We start from the raw sequence: 17,501 nt of genomic DNA on the forward strand, positions 1-17,501 counted from the left end.
TTGAAGGCTACATCACAACAACAGTGTTTTGTCATGCGTAAAATACTCACCAAACGTGCTTTACCAAATACAGCGATCACTATTGAGAATGACAGAAACAGGTCATAATGGGTCATGGGTCATTTATTTTGGGGTTGATCCAGATGTGTAGATTCAGGAGTGTTGTGTTATTTGTTTTGAATGTGGATGTACAGTGATACAGATTTGACTGAAAATTTGTCAGAAAGTGTATTTGGGATAGGATATAACTTTAGATGATTACACTTCAAGTTTCTGTTCTTTCAATTTTCACCAGGATTTTAAAAGTGTTTAAATTATAAATAATATACTCAATATCCTAATTTTGTATATTTTTTTAATCTCCCCATGGGATCAAGTATCAATTATTATTATCTTTTTTTTTTTTTTTTTTTGGTTTTAAACGTCTCAGCCACCAACCAGATGGTATGCTGAAGGTAAAGGTTGAGCATATACTGTTGGTGTGTCCCTGAGCAAGACAAGTTTTTCTTTTTTAAAACTACAATAAACAATAGGATCATGTCCATTGACTTCCTGTTCCAAACCACAGAAGCAAGGAGCAGATTTTCATTTTGAAAAGAAAGACAGAAGTTAAGAATCTAAACACATTACACTGTTACCGAACTAGTTGATACAACTGGGATAAGCAAAAACAATTAGACATAAAATGTTTTTTCCAATGAAAGTATATACAATAATACAGTACACTGTGTACAAAGGTGTGTTTCTAAAAAGTGTATAGTAGCCTAATCCACAACTGAAAGATAAGATAAGATTTTACTTAAAGTTTACTGACACATAAAAAACACAATACATGACAATATGAAATGTTACTTCCTAATATTCAGCTCAGTTACAATATGCCCAGACCAAATCTATAACACAGGAATCAAGGGCACAAGAGCACTCTGAACCGTTCTTGGCAGCAGATTCTTTTTAGCAAGTGTGTGCCCTCTAGTGGTCAGAATATAAAACGCTCACCTCTCACCTTCACTGAACCAGGCTGTTGTCGCCCATAGAGGGGATTAGGGGGAGTTTGAGAGGCTGTGAGCTGGGTGGGCAGCGGGCAGGTCAGCAGTCCCTTGCAGGGCTAACACAAATTGACAGACGATCATTCACACTCGGACTGGTACCTGTGGGGAGAGGAGGCGAGTGTGTGACCTGCATGGCTTTGTGGGGAAGAAAACAGCCAGAGGACACCTATGTGAAGAGGACAGGTTCTGAGAGGGGAGTGAGTAATGTCACCACTGCCCACTACCACTGAAGTGTGCAAGGATGTAGCAAAACATAACTGGACAGGAACTGTATAGTGATCATATAGATTTTTGTACACATCGCTAACAGACAGATCTGTAGCAATAAAAGCTGTATTGACCTATTGTTCAATATATGATAGATGGAACAATATATTTTTGGATCCATATTTATTGTGCAGCAATTTTCTTTGTACAAGTGCCAAACTTTTTGTTATTTTTCTGAACTACGATGAAATCTGAGCTTTAGAGGGTTGAATTATGAACTTCTATAACTTCTATAACTCGTTATAGCAGACCTGAATATTGTACAGCTCCCGGGCCACATACAGCCCTTTGGTTGACTCTGACCGGTCCATTTAAATGTTTAAATTACAAAATAAACATTTTTTTAAATGACATTTTTTGTAAGGCAACCTCACTTTTTCATTGCTTAGTCATAATATAAACTCTTACCAGTCTGACCAGCTTGCCAAAACAATGCTTTTTACTGCTTTGTATAAAGAAATACAATTAATATTATGCAGAAGTGAGTTAAGCATTTTGGCCCTCCACAATATTTTCTACTTCTCATATGGCCCCATGGATAAAAGAATAGCCCACCCCTGCATTGTAGAAACAAACTAACTGCTTAACTGTTGCATTCTTTGATTTATTTATAGCAGCTCGTGTTTTTTTGATTTGGTTTCATTATTATCATTTAATGTCTATATTTACTTCAGCAATAAATCACACTTCAAAATTTGCTATGTTGTCAGGCCAACCAGCACATTAGCCATAATGAATTTTAAGAATGGAAAGTAATCGAAAATTGCTGATTGTTGTAGATGTGTTGATGAAAGGATTTTGTCGTGTGATAAGACAAAGGAAAATAGTGCCTTTGTGCATGTTTTAGCTGTTTAGCTGTGCTCATGACAGTATTTCCTAGAAACAGAGAAGCCTGTACCATTCAAAATCATCTTATTGCTGTTAATGATAATAATAGACAATAGTTCCTGAATACACATTTTGCATTTCTGAATGTGGTGTGAAATTTATGTCTGCTATTTAAAAGCAAGCTGTGTGTTTGTATGTTTATATGAATGGTGACATTTTAAGATCCACCTACACAGTCTTAAGTCTCCTCTTGTTCAGCACGACTCAAATAGAGAATGCTGCTTGTCCTTCACTAGATTCAAGTGACACTTTAGCCTGCTGTGACGCCCACTTCTACACAAATGCAGAGGCATTATGCATACAAAGAAATACTGAAGGTCAAAGCAAAGGAAAGATTCAAAATAAACTGAGTCAAATGTAGAAGTCCAACGTGTATTTTAAAGCTTTGGCAACCAAGAATGTATTCACTTCCATTTCCATATAGGTACAGCCAAATGATGTCATATGTAATCTTTAGTGTTTCATTCATCATCATGCTGAATTGTGGGCTTTCAGTGACTCTAAGCTTATGCTTTTGTCGATTTTGGGTAATTTGTCATGTTGAGATAATTAGACTTGTCAGAATAATTACTATATTGACTTATCGTCAATATTTTTAGCATTTCTTCTAGCTCAAACCTTTAAATGATACAGTATATTTTAAAATAGATTTGCAGAGATTATCCTGTTACTTGCTAGTGGCATATAATAGTTTCAATATTATTGTTCGTCTCAATATTTCTCTTAACCAATACATCATGCTTCAAAATGCGTTATCATGACAGGCCTAGAGATTTTTAGGACAGTATTGGAAAACAATGCATCCCATAAATGTTTTCTTTCACTTTTCTGTTGCTTAACACTAGCGTATTGGCTTTTTTCTGCCTCACAATACATTTGTTAAAGGAGAATTGTGTAACTTTTCTAGTAGAGGGCCCGTCAAATATTTTGATCCATGGTGATGTTATTGCTTTGTCTGGAATGTTTCACAGTATGGTATTAAACCCTTTTATCTTCATGGAGACCAACTCAGATAAAGTTACAGGTCAGGACTGTGGAGAGGCAACACAGCTCACAGTCAACTCACTTGTATTTTTTGAGCTATAAAACCACATGTAATTGAATAAATGTATGGCTGATCTGTTTAATGACATTGCGGAACATTCCAGGCAGTGCAATGACATATCCATAGAAACAAGCAGGTGACCGACCCCAAACAAAAAAGTTACATAGTGCATCTTTAAGATGTAAGTGGGCTTGTGTTTAAAAAAAAGTACATAAATACATCTAGTCTACATCAAGTCTACTTAAAGTACACCCATTAGAAATAGTTGCATCATAGTATTTGTAGAATTTTAAAGGAAAGAAAAAAAGATTTAGCTTCTCTCTTTGGCCTGTCTACAGCCCTGTCAGGCACAGTGGAGTTTAGTGATGCTGCAAGGGTCTGGAGAAGTATTCTGCTTGTGAAATCAGAGCTATTCATTCTCTCTGGACATTGACCGCCACTTCCTTCCTACATTTCCATTAAAAATGTAGGAGTTGCTCTGACACACTCATATTGTGCAGCAGGGACGCTCCATGCTGCTGTGACAGTCGGCCATGTGTGTGTGTGTCTACATGGACATGTGTGTGCTGGGTTTCTGCCACTTGTTTGGTGATATGAGCCCTGGGTGTAATGGGCCTTCTGTCATTTGTCACTCTTACCGACATTATAGGAGAGATTAGATTTGGAGGAGCATAAGGAATATGAGAATGACCTTGTCTGTGATTTTTGTTGGAGGTTTAGTATCATTGTGCAAGTGCAGCAGAATACCGCAGTGTGTATATGTTTCTCTTTAGGATCATCTTTTGAACTTCCCTTTGACAACGTGTGTAATGGGCCACTCAGTGCTTAGGACCATTGTTGTTGGTTCCTCTTCGAAGGCACAAAACACTGATAATTTGATCTTAATTGCCAATTTGTTTCACACTAGTGTTGTGCTTGTCTTACGCACTGTGCGATATTTAGAGTGGCTATGGCAACACAGAGTTGCTTACTATTGCAAAACATTGAGACAAAATGTATACACTCACTAAGAAGTCTGCTCAGTCCGTGTAAAACAACTCTATAGTAAGCCTAAATATTTGGATGATATGGTATTTTTCTTAAAGGTGCATTGTGTAACTTTTCAGGTGTAGGGACCATCACCTGCTTGTTTCTATGGATGCCATTGCACTGCCTGAAATGTCCCACAGTATGAGTGGGACATTACATTTATTCAATTATAGGTGGATTATCTGTGGAGTTGCCTCTCCACAGATCTGACCTGCATCTTAGTCTGGATTGGTCTCCATGAAGATAGAAAGCTTTAGTGTAATACCATACTGTGAAACATTTCCATGCAGAAAAGCATTTGATAGATCAAAGATAGGTACACAGTGCACCTTAAAACCTCAGTTAATACATTTAAAGATACATTACAGCACATTTCTGATGGATTACCAAAATATCCTCTGATTATAGTCTAAGATACTGCAAACTATTGACATATTCATTTTTGGTAATATTATGCACCTTGTTACCACTTAACTTGTCAACGCCATCCAGTTCTTTGTATCCCGTTAACTGTTGTTAATGTAGGCTACTATTATTGAAAATAGGATGTTTCAAGCGAAGGGAAGGTAAAAGTATTGCATAACCACTGCAAGCACCATCAGTTGTGTTGCTACTATTATTATAGTAACAAAGTAATAGTATGGAAGTTACAGCATCTATAATCTATTGTAGACTTGAGGCACGGCCACTTCCATTTTTACCATAAGCCTTCTACAATATAAGTGCTACAACTATCCATTATGACCCTAACTTTTCCTCTTAAATGCCTCCACTGGCACTCAGCTACAGTTCATGACCATAAAACATGATATTTGGTTGTGAAGGCAAAGTGCAGACCAAAATGTGTAGTCTATTTGTGCTCTTACAAGTCTTTATGCAAAGTGGTGCAATGGTAATTATGAACCAGTAGAGGACTCCCCTGAGCTTCACTTGGTCACACACTGCTAGCAGCGGGGCTTCAGCCTGATAGATATAATTTCTTCTATTCCATTCACTAGCTCTGCCTAAATTTAGCTTTTTATTGTTTCAATAAGAGACTCACAAGTATCAGTTTCAATTGAAGCAAAAGACTAGGTTCTGTCTTCCCAAAATTGTCTCTCTTTTTTGCTTTTCAATTCGAGGATTGAAACTGAAAATGCTTCTTGTACATTGCACACAGTAATTTGCATATTAATCATAGGTTTTCACTAGATATTCTTGCTAATGCTTTATTTACTGTGATACAGGTTTAAGACCGGCCGATGGTATACTGTCTCCTGTAGACCTGAAAATGATAGCCCATGATTTGGCATAAGTGGCCGCCTATTACAATTCATCTCCACTTGCATCGAGTCATTACTCATTGGACCTGTGCCAAATGAAAAGTCCTGCTCTCCAAGTGATTGATCTTAATTGCTCCACTTTGAATCTAAACATCTCTAGACATCAACTATATTTCTAGTTTCAGAGGCAGCAGTAAGCAAAGACTCCTCAGGGGCTCCTCTGGCTCTGTATAAACAACTCCCAATGTCACAGGGCCTTTTAAGAAGCTGATAAAGAGTACCCAGATTGCCCTATAAGTGGCTGTCGGTGCGGGCAGTGTCAGGGAGGTAATTTGTAGTGAGTGGAAGTCAGTAGGTTGCAGTTGACCGTGTACTGGTGTGACTCTTGCTCTATAAATAAGACGAGAAGCCCTCAACAAAAGGAAACAAAACCCTCCTTGTGTGACTAATGACTACTGTTGACGAGGTATCATGTCAGGTCAACAGCTCCGACCCTTGTGAAATGTAAGACGATAGAGCTGTTAAGCAGCACTTCATATCGTCATTTATTCTACATACTTGTTGCATTCAGGGCTGTGCCATTTATCACATGTAAAATTGTGATTAAAAGTATTACTGTATATTCATTTACAAATAAATAAATTACAGTTGCCATCAGTGCAGAATTATTTGTGCACTCACTTTACATGGAGTAATGGAGTCAACAATTTAAAAGCCTAAACATTTTTAAAAACATGACTAATACAATATTTTAAGTCTATATTGTGATTTTATTTACATCCAAAAATTGTGATTATGATTTTTGACATGTCTCTGTGTTCTAAAGAAAGGAACATCATTCTGTTCTAGGATTATCCTTGTGAATAATTCTCTGTTATTGAAATATTGAAGACCTAAAATGATAGTTGAATGTTAATATACTGATACAGTACTAAATGGAGATTAGATTAGCACATTAGATATACACAATCCCTAATCATAACTGCATATTAACTTCAAGATGAAGGATTTGTGTGTGGATATTGTGTATTCTGTGTTGTACTTTTATCCTCTTGCCAGAACTCTGAAAAAGGGATTTTCATAGTTAAAACAACTGCATATAGTAAGGACTTTTTAATTATTCAGATCTAAAATAGGGCCCGTGAGGTCAATGGAGGGAGGGAGGTCGGCAGCTGAAGCCTACTTTAGTGCAGCCACACAGACTGCACCATCTGCACCTCCCATACTCTACACAGGGCCACCCACAGCAGACTCAAACACACTAGCCTCATAGTCATCCTACATCCACTTACATATATACAGACCAATTCAAACATGAACTAAACAGGAGAAAACTGAGCCATGAATAATTCAGCTGCAGCGCGTGTTCAAAAAGTGAAAATGACTCCTTAATGATGCGGTAATGAGTGAATACATTTGTAGACAAGGCACAACAACACAGGACTTGGAAACTGCCTAGCAACGTTATGGTAAAGTGGCTCACATGCCGACTTTGTTAAACAGAGGCTAAACTCTGATACATGCTGTTTTATTTGAATGTGGTAGTTAGGGGTAGATGTAATACTCTGTCTTTTTGATACTCACTGTAGTAGTGCCTCCTTGTGTGCTGTTAACAGTGCACTGTGTACATTTTCTGGTTAAGGGTCTACATGTCTTCATCAAAACATTCCACAGTATGGCATTAAACTCATCTATCTCCATAAAAACAATATACGACACCTCCAGGCCAAGTTACAGATCAGGTATGTGGAGAGGCAAGCCCAGTTGTAGTACAAATGCATGCTTTCAAGGTATCAATGTGTTTCTGAGCAATAAAAACACCTGTTATTGAATCAATTTAATAGATAAATGCCATGCTTTAATGCCATACTATGGAACATTCTGGGCAAAGCTATAACATCACCATTAACCACCTTTAACTAATCTGTAATTTGCCATATTATTACTACTACTGGACATCCTTACAATATCCATTTCCTTTAGTTTGGGATTGCTGCACATAAAAAAGAAATGGTACAGTTTTTGCACATTTCCAAACAGCACAGACCTCCACCAAGGCATTATCGTAGCATACTGTGGATATATAACGTGGATTTCTTCATGCACACCACAGTTTTGCCCAGTGAATTATGACTGACCTTCTGAGAGAATTTCATGCAAATCTGGTTATTTGGTTACTTGCTTCTTTGAATAATAAAACAATCAAATGCCACCCAAAAACATGTTCAAAAGCTCTCAAAATATTTTTGGACTTTATACATTTCACGTTTTGATCATCATCTCATCGTTGAAAATGGATTGCAAATAAGAATTACTTCTGTAGCAGCTAGATGTAGTGGTGTATTGGTCCTGCCTTAAAAAGTACTAGCTTGGATACCACTATTTTATGTCTGTTTAGCCTTTGTTGGCCTCATAATACATTATCCACTAGTGCTAAGATTGAGACCATTATAGCCCCGTCTTTGTGTGATTCTCCACTACAGACATCTGGACTACTCTTTCAGTTGCCCAATTTCCAGCCCCATTGAACGTGAACAAAGGGGGGTGACCGGTCGACAGTCGAAAAGTCTACCCTCCATCATGTTGGACCTTTGCAAGCTGACACAGAGACAATGAGTGGGAGAGAGTAGCCACACTGAGGACATTTCAGGTCTGGGTGCGTGTGCTGGAGGAGGGGAGAGGGAAACTGAGATTAAGCCCCCCAGGGAGAACAGTGTGTCCACAACACTCCCCAGAGAAGAGAGGGTCAGGCGGCTGGGGCTCCAACAATGCCAAAGGGGAGTCTATGTCAAACAACAGATGCTTGATAAATCAACATACAATCCACTGACAGCAGCCTCAACAGCAGGGCAGCAGTGATCTGTTGCCACCATCTGATAAGTACAATAACATTCTCTAACATAACCGTTTTTATCCTACCAAATAGTCACCAAAATGAAGTCAAATATTATAGTGACAGGAGCTTTCATTTTGCAGATCTGAAATATAACTTTACTTGTTTACACCATCTGTTTATCTCTATGGAAAAAAAAACTGTATAATTTCACACTGTGGAACATTTCAGGCAAAGCAATAACATCTCCAAGCATTTGAATATTGCACCTGGAGGAGGGTCTGTCAGATGCTTTTCTCCATGGGAATCTTATTGCTGTTTCTGGAATGTTTCACAGTATGGTATTAAAGCTTTCTATCTTCATGGAGATGAAATCAGATAACAGTTACAGGTCAGATCTGTGCAGAGGCATAGAGGTTTAACGTTACGTACAGTTGAATTAGTGTAAACTAGAGCTGTTTAATGTCATAGAGCCATGACATATCCATAGAAACAAGCAGGTGACGGACCCTCCACCAGCAAAGTTACATAATGCACCTTTAATTTTCAGGATTTTATTTGCGAGTTCAGGCACGGTTTAAAACTTGACTGGCACATTTTCAATAAAAATGATTACATTTTTGTCTAAGTTATTAAACCTTCTATTACACTCTCAATAATCAAGATGAAAAGCAGACTCTTATTAAAAGGCAAAAGTTATAATTATCTAGATGCTTTCCAATGCAGTAACAATAACTACAAAGATGTCCCTGAAATGCCCGCTACATTGGGTCGCTTGTTGCCACCCACCACCAGCGACAATGACAGGCGAACTGGATAGTGACAGTGCTTATGTTTGAACTGTCAGTAATCTCTGCAGTTCTCTCCAATCCTCTAATTAATAAACAGTGACACTCAGCTCTGTCTGTGCTGTTGTATTCAGGCTGTAGAAAAAACTCAAGGACTTTTAATGAACTATACAGAGAACCATATCACCACATATAAAAGCACGGATGAATAACTTAACCCTTTCAAGTTATTGAGATACAGGATCCCATTATATGAGAGCAGACAGGAAATGTGAACTGTTGACAGGAAATGCAAGAGAAGTGAATCAATCATCATCAATCAGACACATCATCCTGCGAAAACACCAATCTGAGAATGTGGGAACAATATAGTTAAGAAATATGAAGATGCAAAATTATTTGAATCTTATGTAGTTTGAAAGGTTGTCTTTTTGTGACCTCTGATGGAATGTTTGTTCCAGCGCTCAGTGCTCCTGGTACAAATTGAGTCACCATCTACAATTATTTTTGTATATTTTAGATTCAGAAAAGAATTGTCCAGTGTTTGAGATCTGAAGTTAAATTATCTACTTTTTTATGCAGCATTATGGTTAGAACATGTTTTTTACCTTTAGTTCTTTGAAGACACACCATGGTTTGAAATGTTATAGTCAAATACCTTTCGGTCATACAGCTACTATTGCTGTACCTTTTGAGATTATTAGATATAATGCTCACTGTTTGCAGATCTAGATTTCAATCAGGAATCAGTTTAGATTACTTTGTACATAAACAGTGGCCTATTAATATCTGAAAGTTGGGCTACATTTGTCCTACTCTTACACTGTAAACAAACTTGGTCTGTTTTATTTTAGGATCAGATTTGTCTTTTTGTCCCTTAAGTTATCCCCTAAGATGCCCTTTTGATATAGGATGAACACAATCATGAGCTATGACGTCTTCTAAAGCCAGTTTGATTGTTCAGAAAGTTTATAAAGTCATATGTTCCCAAAAGCAAATAAAGTGCTTTAAAGAATAAAGTTGGTGTAGTCTACTTCTACACTCTTAAAAGCTCCAACTAAAACTACAATGCCTTAAGGTCGGAATCTAGAGTTCAGTAACTGTCCTATGCGAGGTCGCCCTCTGTCTCTTTAAAACGATGACAGACTCCGGGAGACTGGCGAGGATTTGTTGCGGCTATGAGGATGAGGAGAGGAGGGGAGGAAGAGGAGGAGAGGAGGGGGGGCAGCTCGGCATGTTCAGCACCTCGCACTCACACAAACTGACGCCGCAACCTGGCCGAATGAGAGCACCGCAGCGAGAGCCAGAGAAAGGGAATTCTTTTATTTATGACCGGACTAAAAATAGTGCCAAACCACCTCCTTTTTGGTTTGGAGCTGTGAGACATCTCCGTAATAAGTGAGTGCGCGAGACTATGGGGAGGACCAAGTGATGCTGAGTTGAGTTCTTTTCGCTCTGCTCCGGGGCGGTGCTGCTGTGGCCGATGCTCACTCACTCCTGCGCGACAGGCATGGCTTTCTGCGAGTGACAAAGTTTTTCAGTCTGATTTTTTTCGCTTGATTACTTCAACTGATGTTCTCTGGTTGTTCACTAACAGCTCTACTATTGTCGCCCTTTACACTTTTTGATGACTAGAGGGCGCATTTTAAGAAGTGTGGCAGAGGACTAGACTGGAGTCGGAGGTTTGACATCGGCGTGGAGATGCGCTTGGGAATTGTACTACTAGTGTCTGCCTCGTTCATCGACATTATATCAGGTAAAGTAACGCAGTTGTTCTTTTACGCACGAGCAAGGTGCGTCCTGCTTCCTGTTTATTTCTCTCTCATATAGGCTACTGTTCAGTTAGTTCATGACGTGATTGCCTCGCTTTGACTTGCGTTTTCATCCACTAGAGAAGATGCGTAAAAGCTCTTTTTTTTAAAAAAACAGCCAGGGCTACCATGCTTGTGCGTCTCAAATGAATTCAAAATGTCACTCGCGCAGATTTGTAAATATCAGTGTACTATGCCGGGAAACGGAGGCTTACTCAAAGCACACACGCGCGCTCCACGCACACGCACAAAAAGGCAGCAGGGAAGCCATTAGTCAGCAGGAGAGGTCAGAGGTGGAGTAAAAGTGCGGGCATTTAACTTTCACTTAAACGGAAGAGGAGCGAAACTTCATGAGACACTGTCAGCCACAACTATACCCTCAAAACGACAGTGGATGGTATTAAATTGCTTTTAAGGGCTCAATGCTGATTATATAGGCCTACATAGGAGATTATTTTCCATGTAATAAGATATAAAATTAAGGAGTTAATATTAATCCATAGACAGTGTAATACGTTTAAGTGATGAGGATACAGATATGAATTGACGTGCCCTTTGACCCTGACGCCCAGAAGGCCCATGTTTTGGATTTTTTATTTATTTATTTTTTTCTTCATACAAATACCTTAATTGCTTTATGGTGGAAAAAGTTTACTGGCTGTTCATTGTTATATTGTATCTCCTTCTCATTACTGTAGCTTACATATTGGCATTTATCCATCCCTTGATCCTTTAACCTAATCATGGTCCCAGACATCATACACAATATGTTTTTAGGTGTTCATTCTTTATAAAAGTATGTAATATTTTCAGCATCCATCTACTCCATGTGCATATATATACTCTGACATGCTTATTCCAGTCTGCAGATTCAGGTGAAGTGTTAAAGAGAAGCAGCATGAGCCTGAGGACGGTTTAAAAATGAGACAGGACTGAAATGGTGTCACTGTTTCTAATTTAGCCACACGTCTTTGGCTTAGCCCCAAAGTTTTTCTCAGGCTTCCTAATCTGCTTGAAGCCATTATTGTGCTGATGTAAAATCTGCTTATTTGGATTCATAGAGCCTTATCTGACTCCAAACCCTGGGTGGTTTGGCCATTCTTACACCATTCGCTTTGCTCTACAATATGAAGTGATGCTGCTAACGGCATCTTTCAACACCCACACTGTCTGCCTACAAAGTGAGCAGGTATTTTCTCTCACCTCACTCATACCCTGCATTCCCACAAGCTAAAATCTATATTCAGAAAATATTTTGTGAGTTTCTGTGACCCCTCTTAGGAGCAGCGTTGAAAAAAGTACTGTTTATTCAGAAAGCAAATGATGATGATGATAATGTGTCATGTATTTGAATGGATTTATTTTTAAATCTTGGACCAGAACATTAAGTTTGCAGTAGTAGTCTCTGTCTGGGCAGTGGCTGAGGTGTTTTTGGCCTGGGCTATACACAAGCTTGCAGCACTGGTGTGGACTGCTGAGCCTGTATTCACAGTGAAAAGATGATGAAATTGCCTCATCTTACAAAGCATGAATCAGAATCAGTTTTATTGCCATTGTCAGTGAACAAATTTCACAAACTGGGAAGCGTCGGTGTTATGGTGCAACATAAAACAATGTACAACAATATAAAGTATGATAAAATAAAAGTATGGGTGCCCAGTGTCTAGTGTGAGTACAAAATACAGCCCATATATGTTGTACATTCACATAGAGGTACAAAGCCACAGAGAGAAATCTACACATTGATATGAAACCACTTCTATGTGGGGTTGCAAAATTATTCACAAATCTTATAACAGAGCCTGCAGTTGTTTATTTAAATGAATGTTGGGTTTTTTTAATGAAAAAAACAAAAACATGAGCCGCTACATTCTCTGAAATGTATGAGGTTCTTGTGTTTCTTGTCATATTCTGATTCAGATTTACTAGTTGATAGTTCAATCTTCTCTCAAATGATAAAATGTTTAAAATGTGCACTGTGAAATCATTGCAGATCTAACTGAAATGTTATGTCTGAACATTGTCAGACTACAATGACATGAGCTTCTGGCCAGTGCTCTGTTGTGCCTTGAGATTGTGTCAATTCAGCTGAACTTGCCAAGTTCTTACGTAACTCTTATCGACAATTAGTGTGTAAGAGGAACAAATCAATGCTAAACAACACTTATTAGTCTGGGATCTATTTGTTCTTGCAACTAAAGACAAAAAGGCAGGTGGCGATTTGTCTAATGAAGTTTTCACTTTCCTCCAGCCTCGGCCAACTTTCTGAAATGTAGACAACAGTGCCACATTATCACTCCCCCACTGATAATTCTTGGCAATGTCGCAGGGTAAAAAAAAAAAAAGTCTGAATGTTTTGGCCTTTTTAAACATGCAAATTAAGTTAAACTGAAGAAGACGTGAGCGAATCTCTGTAGACAGGCACCGGACCGTAAAGGCAAGCTGCCAACCTTCTGTTTGTTTGACACAAAACTCCACTCTGCAGGTAGTCTTCAATGTAGGTTTATATCTTATTATTTGAATGTTAAAGTAATAACTATCCAATGCATGGGTTTGTTTTGACTCATTATCATTAGCACAGTAGTATATTTAAGCCCCTGGGGAGGACGTAGGGCTAATATGTGTAAATACTAATTAATGGAAGCATCCAGTTATGCAACGTGACAGCTACGAGCCAAGCTAACGACAAATATAGCCTGAATCTGCGTCATATTCAGAGTGGAGATTGCCCCTTCAGCTGTTAACTGCCACTGTGTGTTCTGTGATGCAGAAAGAAAAGCCAATGCAAGTTTGTAATTAGGGCCAATGTGACGACTTGTCTATCAAAAGGGCTTCATTTTGTCATTTTAATGGCAAGATAAAGATGCATAAGTATGTTCTGAGATTAGATAAAGGCAAAATAATACAAACCATTCGCCCATTCATTTATTACAGATAAACATAATCAATAGGGATGGGACGAGACACAATTTCCACCAGACGAGATGAGATATGAGATTGGGTCTACAAGAACAAGACTAGAATTTGACATAATTCCTAATATATAAAGTTTCCAAAAGACACTTCCAGTTTCCAACTTTGTCCTCACATTTTTTAATTTATTTTACGTAATATTTTGGAACTGTAAGATATGTAACTCAACCAACACTTAATCTCTGTTTTCCAAACACGTGGGAAACAAATCTCACGCGATCATTTTTCACTTGTGTGCTCTGTCTTCAGGCAATTTTGTCTCACGCGATCTAGTGACACGAGATCTTGTTCCATCCCTAATAATCAAGTTGTGTTTTAGCACTGAAATTACAGTTAAGTTGATATTTGACAATATCAACTTCATCAATGTTTGAATAGGAGGTACTGTAATTTGAAAACCTAAGTATTATGTAATAAAGCTCTGTTTTATCATAGATGATTAGGGTTAAAATTCCTGTCTCAAAGAAAGAATATCCTGGGTTGGATTCACGTGTTATTCTGTGGAGTTTGTTGGTTCTGATTTGATTGCAATTTGTCACAGATAGGCAAGTGGGTCTGAATATTGCAGCTTGTTTGGATTCAACTGTAGCACAAATTTTGGATGGAAATTTGTTAGAAAACAGACTATCACAGCTTTAGTTTTAGTTTTAGTTTCAGTCAGCAAGACATTTTTTTTTTTTTTTTGAGATCATTGTATGTAGAAGAAGCATATTTGATTTGAGTGTTGTTCAAGGTTAGCCCACTTGGATTCATAAGAGCATATACTACAAAACACCTCAAGGATAGATGCCATTCACTCATATGGATTATTCACACTTTCTTACGTCTTTGTCTTGCCCTGACATCCAAGGTCTGTATGTTTTCCGAGTTTTATTGATTCTCATTTGACCCTACCTTCAAAACAAAGGTGACATGTGTTGCGTCACTCCTGTGGGTTAAATAGTGGCTTGTTTTGTATTCCACAGCACTCAAAAATCAATGCGTGTACAACTGTTTTGCGTGATGCGGGGGTGACTAAAACAATATAATGGGACATTGTGTTTGTTTGAAATCACTTTCTTTTCTTGCAGTGTACTCAACATATACTCAGGAGTGAAATATTGAAAAAGATGAAAGTTCCTACGCACTGAATAATTCTATAACTCTGTCTAACTATAACAGTGGAATAATAATACCATAGACTGTATAAGGAAGCGGACTAAGGGAGTGTTCGGCCCCAGTCAAATCAAATTCATGATGCTAGTGGTTATAGGAGCGAATTTGGAGCTAGATTCGGAATAGGAATTTATTTACGTACAAAATATCTAAATAAAACACTAGGATTATGTACAGCAGGTTAATATGAACATTCTCAGACCAAAATGACGAGGCTGACTGAAGCAATTAAAGAGAGAGGGGTGACGATTTTCCAATGATAACTCAATTGGAAAGCCAAAGGAGTCGGAAGCGCCCCCATGAACGCTTCCTGTTTGGAAAGTGGTGGCTAGTGGGTTAGCTATGTCCATTTATATGCACAGCTTATGAATAATGCAGAATAATATTGATACCACAGATTCTTGTTCTACTGTGAGAAAAGCAACTTCTTAAACTGCTACTATGAAAACAACAATAATTCCACTACTTCTGCTGCTACTTCTTCTAGTATACTTCTTAATTTTGGATACAATTACTATAACTAGGGCTGGGGAATTACTGTAATCAATGTAATTTTAATCCTGATTGAGATTTTATCATTGCCATTTGTTGGGTCTTTTTAATGGGGAAGTCTACAGCTAAACCTTTGTCAGTAAAAGCATGTGGCTTAGAGCTGAGATACAACTTTAGAGAAAGAAATTGGTCAGTGTTTATGTCAAATTGCACCAACTGAAAATCTATCCATATTGAAAAGCATTTGTATTTTGTTTTTGAAAAGAAAAAGAAAACCAAAGCGAAAAACATGATCCTTTTTTACATATCGCCCAGCCCTACATAACCCACTTTTTAAGAGAGTATTGTCCTGCACAATTCACATTCTGAAGTGTCAAAATTAAAGTTATCTCCTCATCAAACAAAGACCTGGAGTGGTGTTTTGTTTCATTCACACATGTTTATCACACAAACCCTGCATATTTAAGCTGAGTTCTTCTCTTAAATTGAAAACACTCTGATCCACATTGTGATGTCATGTGGTAATACAGGAAGCGCTCCATTCGGATAATTTCAGCTCTGAAATTGCCCATTTTTCTTGACCTAAAGGGAAAAGCTGTTAACTTGAAAACTAGCACTACATGACATCACAAAGTGGAACAGGTCATTTTGAGCTTTAGAAATATAGACTGACTAATAATAATGGGTTACTCAAACATGTGTGACTGAAACAAAACACAACTCCAGGTATGTTTTTGAGGTAACCACATCTATTACATCTATGCTCACAAGAGTCAATTGTACGTAATAAAGGACTCATGACCAGAACTATCTTGCGGTAAGCTGCTATATTTACTCTCAGCCATTGTTGTGTCTACAGAAGCAGCCGCGTCCTTGATTCTCGGACATCACTCGTAAGGCCATTTCACACTGCGATGCCCCAGTGTAATATTTTCCCACAAATCAAGTCCCAACTATGAGCAGCAATATCTCCTGAGTGCCACAGGGATCTCAAATGGGCCGTGCTTAAGATCTGCCTAATACCTTTCCTCATGTCTCCATTAACGCTTGTATGTTTCTGTGTCACGGTCTATGCCTGTCAGCTCAAATGTTGATGGAAGGTGCTTTCAAAGGCCGCTCCACAATCTTCCTGTCATGCACGAAGCATTACTGTGAAAATATTTTCTCGTCTCAAACAGGAGATGTGCCGGTGTTATGCACAAAGTGGTTGCGGAGTTTGCGCTGATTGCACACTTGTCATCAGACGGGCTTGTTGCGTGTCACTTTAGCCAGCACCTGAAGCCCGCTGTTGCTTTTTTCCTCCGCATTTTGACAAGACTATTTTCGTGGTAATACATCTGTCTGCGGCGGCACTGATTCCCCCTCACATGATAGCTCCAGGCCTAGTAAGTGGCCATTAGGGCTTATTAGTAATTACAAATGAGGGAGATAATCTAACTACATCCATAGTCTTAGTGCGTTGTCTGCATAGCTATAAGTTTGCAAATGATTGGCTTAATTTGTTGAGCTTGTTTGGAGACAAGCAGAAAACCACTCCAGACAGATATGTCACCGTGACATTCAAGCTATTCAAATGGTTTTGAAGAGTCGCAAAGATTTCACAGTATGTTCCTGCACACAGGGGACAAGGACACCAGGATCTCATGCACTCTCTAGAGGGATGATTGGACGAAGCATCAGTAATAAAAATAAGGTTATGCTAGCATCTATAAAAGACACAAAAGTGGTCAAGTAATTAAAAGAGTCACCATATTCCCATGATTGCATTTTTATCTAGTGTTGCCTTAATCACAGTATATGCAGTGATTTGCATTTTTAAACGTAATAAGCAACAGTTTTCAAATTCTGCAGTTACTTAGATAATAGAATTTGAAAAAAATGCATTGGGCTCTTTTAATATAAATAC

The 17,501-nt window shown here is 38.3% G+C and overlaps 1 protein-coding gene across 1 annotated transcript in view; it reads left to right on the top strand.

Moving 5' to 3' along the window:
* Positions 1–10,803: 10,803 nt before the first annotated feature.
* The window catches only part of zgc:77784 (uncharacterized protein LOC402947 homolog), a 46,138-nt gene continuing 39,440 nt past the window's right edge, over positions 10,804–17,501 (top strand). Inside the window, exon 1 of the mRNA XM_055147884.1 lies at positions 10,804–10,920. Coding sequence (XP_055003859.1) covers positions 10,866–10,920 — 55 coding nt within the window. The 5' untranslated portion in view covers positions 10,804–10,865. The remainder of the gene's footprint in view (positions 10,921–17,501) is intronic.

Source organism: Boleophthalmus pectinirostris, unplaced genomic scaffold, assembly GCF_026225935.1.
Source record: "Boleophthalmus pectinirostris isolate CB_2022bp ecotype Guang Dong unplaced genomic scaffold, ASM2622593v1 HiC_scaffold_9, whole genome shotgun sequence".
NCBI lineage: Eukaryota > Metazoa > Chordata > Actinopteri > Gobiiformes > Gobiidae > Boleophthalmus > Boleophthalmus pectinirostris.